The sequence below is a fragment of the Hyla sarda genome, chromosome 4, assembly GCF_029499605.1.
Source record: "Hyla sarda isolate aHylSar1 chromosome 4, aHylSar1.hap1, whole genome shotgun sequence".
Classification (NCBI taxonomy): Eukaryota; Metazoa; Chordata; class Amphibia; order Anura; family Hylidae; genus Hyla; species Hyla sarda.
Window position 1 is genome coordinate 79,379,790 of NC_079192.1, and position 15,300 is coordinate 79,395,089.

Consider the following 15,300-nt stretch of genomic DNA (forward strand, 5'->3'; position numbering starts at 1 on the left):
GGACAGTGCACTGTTACACATGGATCTGGATAGGTTGGAGGTTTGGGCTGGGAAGTGGCAGATGAGGTTCAACACTGATCAATGTAAGGTAATGCACATGGGGAAGAAAAATCCGGGCTGGGATTATGTATTAAATGGGAGCACACTTGGGACGACTGACATTGAAAATGACTTAGGAGTCTTAGTTAAAGAGTACCTATCACTAAATAAACTTTTCTACACTAACTTAAGCTATGCTCCCTAACTACATCTAACACCTTCCCTGCCCTTGAAAACTTTTTAAAGAGCTTTAAAAAGCTCTGTAACTTACCTATCTTCTTGCTCACTTAGCGTGAGCACCCGGCAGGAGGATGTGGGCGTGCCCCAGCAGGCTCCGCGTCACTGAAGCCTGCTGGGGGGGACTGCTTCCGCCCTCACTTGGGGGGGGGGCATGGGAATAGTACCTGATTATCCTCAGTGTACGGGGCGCCGCTTGTCCTCACTGCCCAGATGCCTGCTTGTCCTCAGTGAATGGAGCGCTGCTTGTCCTAAGTGAATGGAGCGCCGCTTGTCCTCACTGCCCAGATGCCTGCTTGTCCTCAGTGAATGGAGTGCCGCTTGTCCTCAGTGAATGGAGCGCCGCTTGTCCTCAGTGTACAGGGCACCACTTGTCCTCAGTGTACGGGGCGCCGCTTGTCCTCAGTGTACGGGGCGCCGCTTGTCCTCAGTGTATGGGGCGCTGCTTGTCCTCACTGCCCAGATGTTCAGAGCGCCGCTTATCCTCGGTGTTCAGTGCCCTGTATGTGAGCACAGCGCTCCCACCTGTCTGATTGACAGGTGGGGAGCTGTGCTGAGCTGGTCACGTGCTCAGCCAGCACTGCGATTTCGGACTCACTGCCGGGTCGGCGTGAGTCCGAAATCAATGAAAAGCTTGCGGCTAGGGAGACCCCTAGTGGCCACATTTTCAAAGCTAAAAAAACACATAAAAGGAAGCATTTTTTTTTTTTTTTTTATTAAATCTTATTACAAAGTTGTTCTATATACAATCAGCTCTAACATATAAAAAATTTTTTTTTGATGATAGGTACTATAATAGTAAACTTAACTGTAGTGACCAGTGTCAGGCAGGTGCTGCTAAGGCAAATAAAACCATGGGGTGCATCAATAAGGGCATAGATGCCCATTACAAGGAAATAATTCTTCCACTGTACAAATCACCAGTCAGACCACACATAGAATACTGTGTACAGTACTGGGCACCAGTGTACAAGAAAGATATAGCGGAGCTGGAGATGGTTCAAAGACGGGCAACCAGAGTAATACATGGAATGGGAGGACTACAGTACCCAGAAAGATTATCAGAATTAGGGTTATTTAGTTAATAAAAAAGAAGGCTTAGGGGAGACCTAATAACTATGTATAAATATATCAGGGGACAGTACAGAGATCTCTCCATGGTCTATTTATACCCAGGACTGTATCTATAACAATGGGGCATCCTCTACGTCTAGAGGAAAGAAGGTTTATACACCAGCACAGACGGGGGTTCTTTACTGTAAGAGCAGTGAGACTGTGGAATTCTCTGCCTGAGGAGGTGGTCATGGTGAACTCTGTAAAAGAGTTTAAAAGGGGTCTGGATGAATTTTTGGAGAATAATAACATCGCTGGTTATGTATATTAGATTTATAGGGACAGAACATTGATCCAGGGATTTATTCTGATGCCATATTTGGAGTCGGGAAGGAATTTTTGCCTCTAGTATGAGTTTTTTTTTGCCTTCCTCTGGATCAACTTAGTAGGGACTCATTAGGGTTATAGGTTGAACTTGATGGACTCTGGTCTTTTTTTCAACCTTATGAACTATGTTAATATGAGTTTTAGCCCGAATCACAATACATCTCCAGCCGTGAGTCATATTTAAAGGGGTTCAGGAAGCCGACATCTGGGTTGCTGTATGTGGGCTCCTCACACTAGAGATAAGGCATTTTAGACTGTAAATTAATCACATGGTGTCCTGCTGTTAAGCCCCAGCAAGCAAAAAAAAACTAAATAACTTTAAGGCAATGTTCCCCAACCTGAAACACTCCAGATGTTACAAAACTACAACTCCCATGATGCTGTGATGGCTAAAGTGATAGAGCAACATGATGGGGAACACTGTTTGCTCCTTTCTATGTAGAAGAACGAGGCTTCTTTAATTGCTCAGTTGCCGGTAACACAGAATGTACACATTAATTTTCAGGTTTTTGGTAGAGTTCTGCTTTAAGTGTAGAAAACTCTTTCTATAAAACATTCAGAATATATTTCCTAATCTTAGTAATAACCAAAAATCTCCTTCTGCCCACAGGTATGAGAAGATGATCAGCGGGATGTACCTGGGGGAGATTGTAAGGAACATCCTGATAGACTTTACTAAACGGGGGCTCCTGTTCCGTGGAAAGATATCCGAGAGGCTGAAGACCAGGGGCATTTTTGAAACCAAGTTTTTGTCTCAGATCGAGAGGTGAGTGAACGTCTTGTCTTCTTAATTCTAAGTTCTTGTGAAATATTTCTCCTATGTCCTTACATTACATATTTTCTATCTTGGCAGTGATCGCTTGGCATTGCTTCAGGTGCGCTCCATCCTTCAGCACCTTGGTTTGAACAGCACATGTGATGACAGTATCATTGTCAAGGAAGTGTGTACGGTGGTGGCAAGAAGGGCGGCTCAGCTTTGTGGTGCTGGAGTAGCTGCTGTTGTCGACAAGATCAGAGAAAACCGAGGGTTGGATTCCCTAAAAGTCACTGTTGGTGTGGATGGGACCCTATATAAACTTCACCCTCAGTAAGTTAGCTGGTGCATAGAATCAATATGCTCAACCTTAAAGGGGTACTCCACTGGAAAACATTTTCTTTTAAATCATCTGGTGCCAGAAAGTTAAACAGATTTGTAAATTACTTCTATTTCAAAAGCTTAATCCTTCCAGTACTTATCAGCTGCTGTATGCTGCACAGGAAGTTCCTGCAGCTGATAAGTACTGGAAGGATTAAGATTTTGAAATAGAAGTCATTTACAAATCTGTTTAGCTTTCTGGCACCAGTTGATTTAAAAAAAAAATTTTTTTCCAGCAGAGTACCCCTTTAAACAGTGGCTTTGATGTGTTTTCAGGTTGAATTTGTTTAGACTGGAATCTCGTCGTCGTTCCTAAGTAAAAGGCTGTTGGCATAAAAAGCTTCATTTGTGTCAGGAGCGTCTCTCTAGCTGTCTGTATGCAATGAGCTCGAGTAGATTTCTCCTAATATAAGTCATATTATTGGGATACTCCAGCATTTGACAAGTTTTCTAACCTTTGGGACCCCCCTTGTTTGCACACACTACATACTTTCTGACACAATAATCTACTTGTACATCTCCGGTTCTTCTAAAGGAAGCATAGAGTGTGTGCCGACCCCGAGCTCAATGCACAGGGAGTGCTGAGGACCCATTTAGGAGACCAGACACTTTTTCTCTATTCGGTGGATATGATAGTAAAAAAAATTGACTTTTTTTGGGGGGTCAAAATGCCGCTTTTCAATTATTATTTTCTTATAAATTAACCCTTCAGTGTTTATTCAGTCTTCTGGATAATACTGACATTTATGCAGAGAGAATGGATGTAAAGTAATGGTGCACATTTCCTATTTTTTCTTAGAAAAATTGGGAAAATGAGAATAACAAAGAAATAGTTAAAATAGGAAAAAAAATAGACCTAACTAACTCAGCCATACAGTGCACAGCTATAAGGCCTAATGATAATAATTCCATATGCATGGCCTATATGTGCAAAGTGGATTAAGGGGGCACATATTAAAGTTGGTGTGATTGGGTCCCTGGGGTCATTTTGGCTCATGCTACAGTTTGGCCCAGAGCTATAAAATAAAGTATTTGATCTAAGGATTTATATACCGTAATACAAATCCAGAAGGATGACGCATAACTTATCACACATACACAATGCAGTTATTAGCGAATATACAGTACGATGTTGAAAATTCTAAAAAAAATATATATATATTTTTAATATATTTTCCATAGTTTCTCTACCATCATGCACGAAACCGTGAAGGAGCTTTCTCCAAAGTGTCAAGTTACGTTTCTCCAGTCTGAAGATGGAAGTGGAAAGGGAGCCGCCCTCATCACCGCCGTGGCGTGCAGGATTCGAGAAGCGGGCCAACGTTAAGGGACAGGAGCCAAAAGATTTATTTTTATTGAGCGAATTCCTATATAAAGACTCAATACGGCTCCTTACATTCTTAACCATCTCCAATCCATGGACCTGGTTGGACTCCCTGGATGTGCTTCTGGTGTTCATAGATTTGCCTACACTCATACCAGGGAAATGTAAATAGGTCGATGTATTTTATTTTTCTAGTAAAGATATATACGGAAAAAAGACTGACATAAAACCAAGCCTCCGATATTCTAGAAGAGTCCTGGATATCTAGCCAAATCATCTTTTGCCGAGCTTCCAAACACTTTATTGTTATCGTGTGTACAGGCCAGATGTGTATTCTTTAAAGGGGTACTCCACTGCAAATCATTTTCTTTTAAATCAACTGGTGTCAGAAAGTTAAACAGGTTTGTAAATGACTTCTATTAAAAAAATCGTAATTCTTCCAGTACTTATTAGCTGCTGAATGCTCCAGAGGAATTTCTTTCCTTTTTGAATTTCCTTTCTGTCTGGCCACAGTGCTCTCTGCTGACACCTCTGTCCATTTCAGGAACTGTCCAGAGCAGGAGAGGTTCGCTATTGGGATTTTCTCCTACTCTGGACAGTTCCTAAAATAGAGGTGTCAGCAGAGAGCACTGTGGTCAGACAGAAAGGAAATTCAAAAAGAAAAGAACTTCCTGGTGAACATACAGCAGCTGAGATAGTACTAGATTTTTTTTATAGAAATAATTAACAAATCTGTTTAACTTTCTGACACTAGTTGATTTTAAAGAAAATGTTTTCCAGTGGAGTACCCCTTTAAGGCTGCATTCCTGGACCTGTAACTTTCCAGCTATTGCAAAACTACAACTCCCATCTTGCCTTGACAGCTGAAGGCTGTCAGGGCATGATGGGAGTTGTAGTTTTGCAATAGCTGGAGAACCACAGGTTGGGAAACACTGCTGTTAAAGGGGTACTCCGGTGAAAACCTTTTTTCTTTTAAATCAACTGGTGGCAGAAAGTTAAACATATTTGTAAATTACTTCTATTAAAAAAATCTTAATCCTTCCAGTACTTATTAGCTGCTGAATGCTACAGACGAAATTCCTTTTTTTTTGGAACACTGATGACATCATGAACACAGTGCTCTCTGCTGACATCTCTGTCCATTTTAGTAACCATGCATAGCAGATGCATAGCAGATGTATGCTAAGGGCAGCATGGTGGCTCAGTGGTTAGCACTGCTTCCTTGTAGTGCTGGGGACTTGGGTTCAAATTCCACTAAGGACAATAATGAATAAAGCGTTGTTGTTATTATTATTCTAATGTCAGCAGAGAGAACTGTGGTCGTGATGTCATCAGAGAGTATTCCAAAAAGAAAAGAATTTCCTCTGTAGTATTCAGCAGCTAATAAGTACAGGAAGAATTAAGATTTTTTAATAGAAGTAATTTACAAATATGTTTAACTTTCTGCAACCAGTTGATTTAAAAGAAAAAAGGTTTTCACCGGAGTACCCCTTTAATGTATGGTACTCCCAGTTGCCTAGCAACCACTTGACTTCCTGTTTGGGCAACCACCAGGGTATGGTATTTCAGGTTGCCTAGCAACCAGTAAACTTCCTGTTTCCTTGCCACAGGAAGCTGCTGTACCATACTGCACAGGCTTGGTTTAGGTCCACTTGCTACAGTTTAAGGTTACATTCACACATACAACAGAAAACCTGCAGCAGATTTTGTACGCGTATATGTATCCAAGGGAATCATTCGGACTCAATTCAGAAATTCCACCCTAAAATTCAGGTGCATCAGCCGCTGATAGTTTGCAATGGGATTCTTATGCAACGACTCTGAATCCGCTGAAAAAATGTCCAATAGGAAATTCAAAATTGGCGACAAATCTGCAGTGCATCCACCATGTGTGAACATACCCTGATGGAAACTCAAAGAGCTGCTCCGGAGCAGATAAAGCAAAGCTTTCTAATATTACTTCAGGTCATGTTCACTCTACGGAATCTCTGTGCGGAATTCTGCTGTACGAGTCTAACATTGGTGTGAATGGGTCTTCTGTAGAGTTTCTGAAATTTTTGAAATTCAGAATTCCAGACCCGTCGAAAGAATGACATGTTTATTCTTTGGGAGGAATCACGCACAGACTCTCTTGCTTTCGGTGGTGACGGCACGGGTCATTGTGGTCCTAGCGCCGATGGATTTTGGCGGTGGCCACTTCACATGAGAGAATATTTCTGGGTGGAGATTCCGTAGTGTAAATGTACCCTTAAAGTGAAGCCTCTTTAGAAGACCACCCACCTCCTCGAACAGATCCACTCTGCTCCTGTGACCGGTGTTCAGTCCACCATACATTTTGTACAGTGGCCATATCCTTTGAAAAGACCACTTCTATAGAAGACCACTTTTTTGTGCAATTTTCAGGTGGTCTTCTCAAAGAGGTTTCACCGTATATGACTTTAAAGGCGTACTCTGCTGCTCAGCGTTTGTAACAAACTGTTTGGAACGCTGGAGCCCGCACCAGACGCTTGTGATGTCAAAGCCACGCCCCCTCATGGCGTCACGCCCCTCCCCCTCAATTCAGGTCTATGGTATCGGGCGTGACTGCTTTAATATGGGTGAAATTTCGGTATTTAAACACAATATAAGGTCACGTTGTATGGGAGATAAAAGCCTTAATTTACTTTTATAGGAATAAAATAGAATTATTAAAGGGGTATTCCAGGAAAAAACTTTTTTTATATATCAACTGGCTCCAGAAAGTTAAGCAGATTTGTATATTACTTTTATTAAAAAATCTTAATCCTTTCAGTACTTATAAGCTTCTGAAGTTAAGGTTGTTCTTTTCTGTCTAAGTGCTCTCTGATGACACCTGTCTCGGGAAACGCCCAGTTTAGAAGCAAATCCCCATAGCAAACCTCTTCTAAACTGGGCGTTTCCCGAGACAGGTGTCATCAGAGAGCACTTAGACAGAAAAGAACAACCTTAACTTCAGAAGCTCATAAGTAATGAAAGGATTAAGATTTTTTAATAGAAGTAATTTACAAATCTGTTTAACTTTCTGGAGCCAGTTGATATATATAAAGGTTTGTTCCTGGAATACCCCTTTAACATCCGTTTTTATTTTCAGACTAGATCAAAGACTATATCCGTGCACTCCGTTCCTTCAGGGTGCTATATGTAGGCTGGTTAGGCCCAAAGTCAGTGTGTAGAAATAAAGCGCACACCTTCATATACAAAATTAGAGATTTATACTATAATTCTCAATAAGCATAAACTTGTGCATGATTTGCCGATGGAGTGGCGCTGGGGATTTCTACACATTGTACTTTCAGGCTATTCTTATACTATATTTCTGAATGTGTAAATGGATGTATATGAGGAGTCAATATATCCTGCAAGACTTGAAAACCTCTTCCAAACTTTAGGACTGTTTGTGGTTATTGGGATAACACATAAATTGAGCAATAATTCATCTCTGTAGGGTGAGCAACCTCCTATAGTTTTTTTTCTATTTGTAGAGTAGATTATTATATTGTTATATTTGCTATTATTATTATTATTGTAATATTAATTTATGTTAAGCCTGCATAGAATGCTATAGAGATACTTTTACTGGTGTGGAACACCTTGTAACCCTTTAAATGCTGCTCTCGATTATTTGCTTTTCCAAAGAATAGCAATATAGGACCCGTCAGACTGATGCTACATATAGAGAAGTCCATTGGATGTACTGGACAGACTTCTGTTTCTACAGACAGGTGTTTCACGTCTCTATGCAATGTCTGGAATGCACATAGAGTTTAATTTTGCTACGTGTAGACCTAACTATATTTTGTAGTTTCTGTACAAATATGTATGTATGAATCTTTCTTTTGGCAGATGTATTAATGTTCTCATAGGTTCCCACTGTTATGTTCGCCTGTAACACGCTTGGGGCGTGTATCTTCTCATCCTGGTTTGGGTCTGCTTATAATGCACTGTATTATTATTATTGTCTGTCTGGCAAACTACAGGTGTCCGTTACTTGTACAGAGTTATAGCTGTGTTTTATTTATATTCGCTATTTTATTGGCTTTCTGTATCCTGTCATTGATAAAGTTGCTGAATGCTTTATAGAAAGATGAAATATGACTGTGTATGTCTTTATTTTTATATATATATATATATATATATATATATATATATATATATATATATATATATATATACGCCTTAGGGTAGGGTACTTGCTGTATTTTGCGGCCTATTTTCTATTTTCTGCAGCTGATTTTGCTTCTCATTGACTTAAATAGGTAGTAAAATATATAGCAGCAAAATACGGCATGTGTGACCCTACCCTTAAAGGGGTACTCCACCCCTAGACCTCTTATCCCCTATCCAAAGGCTGGAGGTTCTGTCTCCCGACCACGGGAACAGAGGATCGTGACGTCACGCCCCGCCCCCTCATTGCAAGTCTATGGGAGGGGGCGTAGCAGCCGTCATGCTCACTCCCATAGACTTGCATTGAGGGGGCGGGGCGTGACGTCACACGGGGCGGAGTCGTGACGTCACGATCTTCTGTTCCCATGGTTGGGAGCCAGAACCTCCAGCGTCTCGCCCCCTCCCATAGACTTGCATTGAGGGGGTGGGGCGTGAGGTCACACGGGAGCGGAGTCGTGACGTCACGATCTTCCGTTCCCGTGGTCGGGAGCCAGTACCTCCAGCGCTGCCGGAAGCAGATACAGGTGGGTGCTGCATGCTATATTGCAGGGGTCCCCAGCAGCAGGACCCCCGCGATCAGACATCTTATCCTCTATCCTTTGGATAGGGGATAAGATGTCTAGGGGTGGAGTACCCCTTTAAAAAGGTTTTCTTTGCCACTAACATTGCCGGTCTATTGTCAGATTGGCCCAACAGTGTCTCATTGGTGAGGGTCCAGCATGCTGCACTCCTGCCCATCGTCTACTAGCTGGATCCATGGTGCCTGCAATACACAGTGAAAAGAGACGGAAACAGACTGCACTGTATGTTGGTTAATGGTGACTGCAGTTCTGCTTTCATTGAAGTGAATGGGAACTGAGCTACAATAACCCAAGGCTGTCATTACACAATGTTAGAGCTGTCTGCTTCACTATGTATATGCAGCTGACACAGCTGTGGGGGTGCTACAACTGATCAGACACAGTGGCGTCTCCAGCTTTCAAATTTTGGGGGGGCACACTGGGGCCAGGACAAAAGTAGGGGGGGGGGGGGGCAATTATAACAACACCAGATTTATACATTGCACATGCAAATGATATCCAAGCCAAGGGCAGCATCGGGGGACCGTGAAGATCTCATTGACTTCAAAGGCAGCTTCAGCATGTGTCTACGTGGAGAAGAAGTGACATGTCACTTATTTTTTGGCCAGTTCCCTGTCAAACATTAACATAAGTAATATATGTGTAGATAGAAGCGTGCTGGCACTACCTGTATTGTGTGGTTCACAAAAAATACGTTCGTCCTATAATCCGGACTCTAAAGTATCAGACAGCACAGGCTTGTAATATGGTGGTGCTCATGTAATATAGGTAAAGACAGTTCATCCAATCGCAATGATGTAGAAAAATTACAGGCAACTCACCAATCTTTTGCAAGACTACATGCTTAAGGGTGCATTCCCTCTTGGCGTATTTTGCTGCGTATTTGGTGCTGCGTATTTTCCTACCCATTGACTTCAACAGGGAAATACGCAGCAAATACGCCGTGTGGGAGCGTACCCTTAATTCCAGGGTGTGCAGGCAAAGCGGCTCCATGCCGCTAGACGCTAGTGCGAACAATGACCTGTATACTGAGACTAATATTACAAATAATATCAGTATACAAGGAGGAATATTATCACCATATATATTACCATCATACTGTAACTGACCAAATCCTGTATACTGAGACAAATATTACCAATAATACCAGTATACAGGGAGAAAATATTGTCATTATACATATTAAGGTCATACTGTTACTGACACCAATATTACTGATAATACCAGTACAAAAAAATAAAAATGGTCAGCACCTCCAGACAAAAGGTGCTTACTGTTAGTTGTGTGCGTTACTAGCAAGAAACAAATAATACTGCCACACCATGACCACCACTACCATTGTGACTGACTAATGACCGACTAACACCAATTGTTACTGTATAAAATTCATTTTACAAATACCAATACTCCCACATACACTGGCCTTATAGTGGTAGATACCAGCTGTACACATCACAGTGTGTATTATCCCTATACTGTGACATCACTGTGTGTATGTATGATGTCAGTTTATTATGAAGCGCAGTGATGTCAGTTTATTATGAAGCGCAGTGATGTCACAGTTTATTATGAAGCGCAGTGATGTCAGTTTATTATGAAGCGCAGTGATGTCACAGTTTATTATGAAGCGCAGTGATGTCACAGTTTATTATGAAGCACAGTGATGTCACAGTTTATTATGAAGCGCAGTGATGTCACAGAGACTACAGAATGTACAACTGTACGTATGATGAAGATGGCGGGATGCTATCGGAACGTCACACATACATGGGGGAATAAAACACTTAGATAATATAGATTAATAGATAGATAGATATGAGATAGATAGATATGAGAGATAGATAGATAGATAGATATGAGAGATAGATAGATAGATATGAGATAGATAGATAGATCAGTTTCCCAATCAGGGGGCCTCTAGCTATTCCAAAACGACAACTCCCAGCATGTCTTTGGCTGTATGGGCATACTGGGAGTTGTAGTTTTGCAACAGCTGGAGGCCCCCTGGTTGGGAAACACTGATCTATCAATCATCTATCTATCTCCTATCTATCTATCCCTCCATCTATCTATATCCATCTATCTATTTATGTATCTATCTATCTTTCTATTTATCTATCTATCTATCTCATATCTATCTCATATAGATGAGAGATAGATGAGATATAGATAGAAAACTCCAAGAGAGCAGCACTCCTAGGGTCAATGCAGTAATGATAGGGTGCGTCCAGTTGCTACAGATCCTAGTTACGAATCCCTCCACATAGAAAACGAACGGCAACCGCACTCCCATATGTTGCAAAAAAGTGGTCTTTATTCACACAAACGTGAAGATGGCGATGTTTCGGCTAGCTCACCTAGCCATTATCAAGCAATACAATGTGCAAACTGGTGAGTATATATGGCCGCGCAGGGCCAGTCAATTAGTGACATCATATTACAAAATGCATTCAACTCTGATCATTATTTACTATGTTTGATGTACTAAGTGCAATAAGTGTATCAATAAGGCCTCCCATATCGGGACGCTAAAGTGTCCAATAGTTAAAAACTATATAAAAAACACTGTACATTATAAAACATGTGCATGTGTCCATGTGCAGGTGCGCATTCTTGATTGTCTGGGCGGGGGCACGGGCACTCACCGGAACGATCCAGGAGACAGCATGTAAACAAAGGCCATATGTTATGGCGACGGGACGCCGATCCTGTCAGCGTTCACTCTGGAGGTGGAGATGACGTCACTGCTAAAACATCCGCTGGTTGTTGCTAGGTTGCGTGTAAGCTTCTGCCTGCGCAGGCGCCTTGAAGCTATTGGTTCCACCGCAGCCATCTTTATGTAGGGAAACAGATCACAGCAGTCTCCACCTGTTCTTCTAGCCCATAGGTCAAAACGGGGTTGCTGCGAGTCTCGCTGTCCGCCCAGTTAACCTTTCCCTGTCTGCCTCTGGTCCCACCAGCATTGGCGGTTGCCCTAGGCAACAAGTGGCACAGAACAGGATCCAGGAGAAGTGAACATATTTCTTATTATAATGTGGCACAAATATAGAATAGCATGTACTTGCAGCCGTCTATCCCCTTCCAGAGAAAAAATTCTTGATTACATGTCTGTTGCTATTTTCGTTACCGGTGTTGCCCGTGTCCTCCAGCCTATGACAAACGAATAAAGAAATATTAAAATCCTGTTTACACAAAGAAGAATTTCAGCATAACACAGAATCGATGTAACAGGGTTCATGCATTGCATATATCATGAGACCAGAGACAACCAGAGCGAACAGAGCATGCAGGATAACCTGAAGAACCCCAGAATAAACGCCAAGGAGCCACGTACTCATTTTTTAGGATCGCCTCAGCCCCTCGACGCAAACCCACCAGACGAGGGGGCAGAAAACACAGACGAACCATCTCGCCCCAGGGGATTACTTTCCAACAAGGACAAGACCAGCCAACAAAAGCTAACATTCAAGAAACAGACACAGAGACAATAGTGGTAAATATATCTTCATATCCATTAAATCCTGTACAGTCTAAATTGCTAAGCAAGGGACTAAATTTTTGCCCAAACATGGGTGTCAATTGGTTTCAACTCGAACTTGATCTTCTCCAGTTCATTAGGAAGCTGAAGCTTAAAGTTTGGTTTTCTAATAGGACTGGAGATAAGAGGGATGCTATTGCTGATTCTAATGTGTCAAATAGAATTGATTGCTTTACGTTAGCTAATAGCGGTATTAAAACTACTAGCGATTTTCAACCCAATGTAGTTACACCTATCATAGACACATTTTCTACACTGGTTAAAAAAGACATAGAGAAGGTCAAGACTACCATGACCTCCTTATCTCACCCTAATATGACACAAGAGGAGATCAGGGCTCTAAACGGATTGATCCATGACCACAACCTGGTGGTGAAACCTGCTGACAAAGGAGGGGCGGTTGTGGTCATGGATCGATCCAAATATATCAAGGAGGTCATGCGACAGCTTGGAGATACAAAGACTTACTGTGCACTTTCATGTGACCCCAAGTGGGAAATACAAACACATATCAAAAAGGTACTGACAGAGGCAAGAGAACAAGGACTTATCGATGAAGCCATATATAATTATTTGATTATTTCGCATCCGGTTACACCTATGCTTTATGTATTACCTAAGATCCATAAAACATTGACTGACCCCCCAGGGCGACCAATTGTTTCTGGGAGGGGGTCAGTGACAAATCATATCTCCATATTCCTCGATAGTGTCCTTAGACCTTACGCCTCTGCAGCTAAATCATATATTAGGGACACAGGTGATTTTCTGAACAAACTGAATGAGGTACAGGTCCCGGAGGGGGCCATTCTGGCCTCATTCGATGTCAGCCTGTACACCTCCATACCACACGATGGGGGTGTACAGGCTGTGGCGGCCACTATCTCTGGTGATTTTTCACTGGAGAGAAGGACATTTCTCACGAAACTTCTAGAGATAGTGTTAACAAAGAATCATTTCATGTTTAATGATGTACACTATGTACAACGCATGGGCACGGCCATGGGGACCAATGTGGCGCCAACCTACGCCAACATCTATATGGCACACATTGAGGAAAGCATCGTCTATGGATGCCACCACTTCAGCCATGTGCTGAGGTGGTGGCGCTACATAGATGATGTTTTCTTAATATGGACCGGGACAGCTACAGAATTGCATGCATTTCATGACTTCTTGAATAATATGATTGAGAGCATAAAATTTACCCTGACTTTTTCCTCTACTACGGTAAATTTTCTGGACACTAATGTGACTATCACAGGACAGGAATTACATACTGATATTTTTGTAAAACCAACTGACTGCAACTCAACATTAAGGTTTGACAGCAATCACCCTAGAAGCATGATCCGCTCCCTTCCAACTAGTCAGATGATGAGAGCCAAACGCATCATTAGTGACGATCAACACATAAATCGGGCACTTGACACGATGACACAAAACTTCATTAGTAGAGGTTACCCAGAATACTTGGTAAGGGACTGCAGGACTAAGGTAACGAGCATGAGGAGACATGAGCTACTCAAGGACCGAAAACCTAGGTCAGGAGATAGAGTGGCTTTTGTCTCCACATACTCGGAAGCATCACAAAGAATAACGAATATATTGAGGAAGCATTGGCATATCTTAAGGGATGGTCATGACTGCATCTCTGAGTTTGAGAACCCACCCCTGATGTCATATAGAAGGGGGTACAATCTTAAGGACAAGCTTGTCAAGAGTGATATAGCTCTGGTGAAATCTCAACAAACCTATTTTTCTGGGGCTAGTAAAGGCTCTTTCCCGTGCCAATCTTGCATCAACTGCTAATCTATGCAGAAAGGCAATGAGTTTGTGCATCCCGAGACGGGAAGGATATATAAATGGAAATATTATGTGACATGCACAATGGATCATGTGATATATGTTCTCTGGTGCCCCTGTCATCTTTTGTATGTAGGGGAAACTACTTTGGATGCAAAAAAGAGGATTAATCAACATAGATATACAATACGCAAAGGACGCACAGACTTACCAGTACCTAAACATTTCCTTGAAGCAGGACACTCCGAGAAGGAACTAAGGTTTATGCTGATAGACCACATCCCCAGACCCAAGAGGGGAGGTAATAGAATTGCTATTCTTAAAAAAAGAGAGCTTTGGTGGATATATGAACTTAAATCGTTAAAGCTAAATTGGCTGAATGTGGATTTCAAAATCACCCATGATATATGCAATTCATGAACCCTGAGATATAGATAGATAGATGAAAGATAGATAGATAGATAGATATGAGAGATAGATAGATAGATGAAATATAGATAGATAGATACATAAATAGATGGATATATAGATAGATATGAGATAGATAGAAAGATAGATAAATAGATGATAGATAGATAGATAGATAGATACTATCTCTTTCTATCTATCTAAAACAAATAAAAACGGCACAACCAAAATCCAGAGATTAGAGAGAAGTCGGGGTGCCCGCATACTTGGAACCTGGGTCCACTGATTCCTCAATCCAGACAAAGAACAATATGATGCAGCACGCCACAAGTTTGCAGAAAATGGTGGTTTATTTCATCATGTGCATAGTCTATGCACATGATGGAATAAACCACCATTTTCTGCAAACTTGTGGCGTGCTGCATCATATTGTTCTTTATTTATCTATCTATCTATCTTTCTATATCCTATCTATATCATATCAATCTATCTATATCATATCCATCTATCTCCTATCTATCTATCTATCTATCTATCTATATCATATCTATCTATCTATCTATCATCTATTTATCTATCTATCTATCTCATATCTATCTATATATCCATC

At 41.5% G+C, this 15,300-nt stretch overlaps 1 protein-coding gene across 6 annotated transcripts in view; it reads left to right on the forward strand.

Moving 5' to 3' along the window:
- LOC130368136 (hexokinase-2) overlaps positions 1–4,617 on the forward strand; it is a 72,303-nt gene extending 67,686 nt beyond the window's left edge. For 2 of the 6 annotated variants that reach the window (XM_056571482.1, XM_056571483.1), the window contains exons 16-18: positions 2,327–2,482; positions 2,570–2,803; positions 4,034–4,614. In XM_056571482.1, the coding sequence (XP_056427457.1) occupies positions 2,327–2,482; positions 2,570–2,803; positions 4,034–4,178 (535 nt within the window). In that variant the 3' untranslated portion in view covers positions 4,179–4,614. Of the gene's footprint in view, positions 1–2,326; positions 2,483–2,569; positions 2,804–4,033 lie in introns of all 6 variants that reach the window. The other 4 variants (XM_056571480.1, XM_056571481.1, XM_056571485.1 and 1 more) reach the window with 4 other exon arrangements.
- Positions 4,618–15,300: the final 10,683 nt, after the last annotated feature.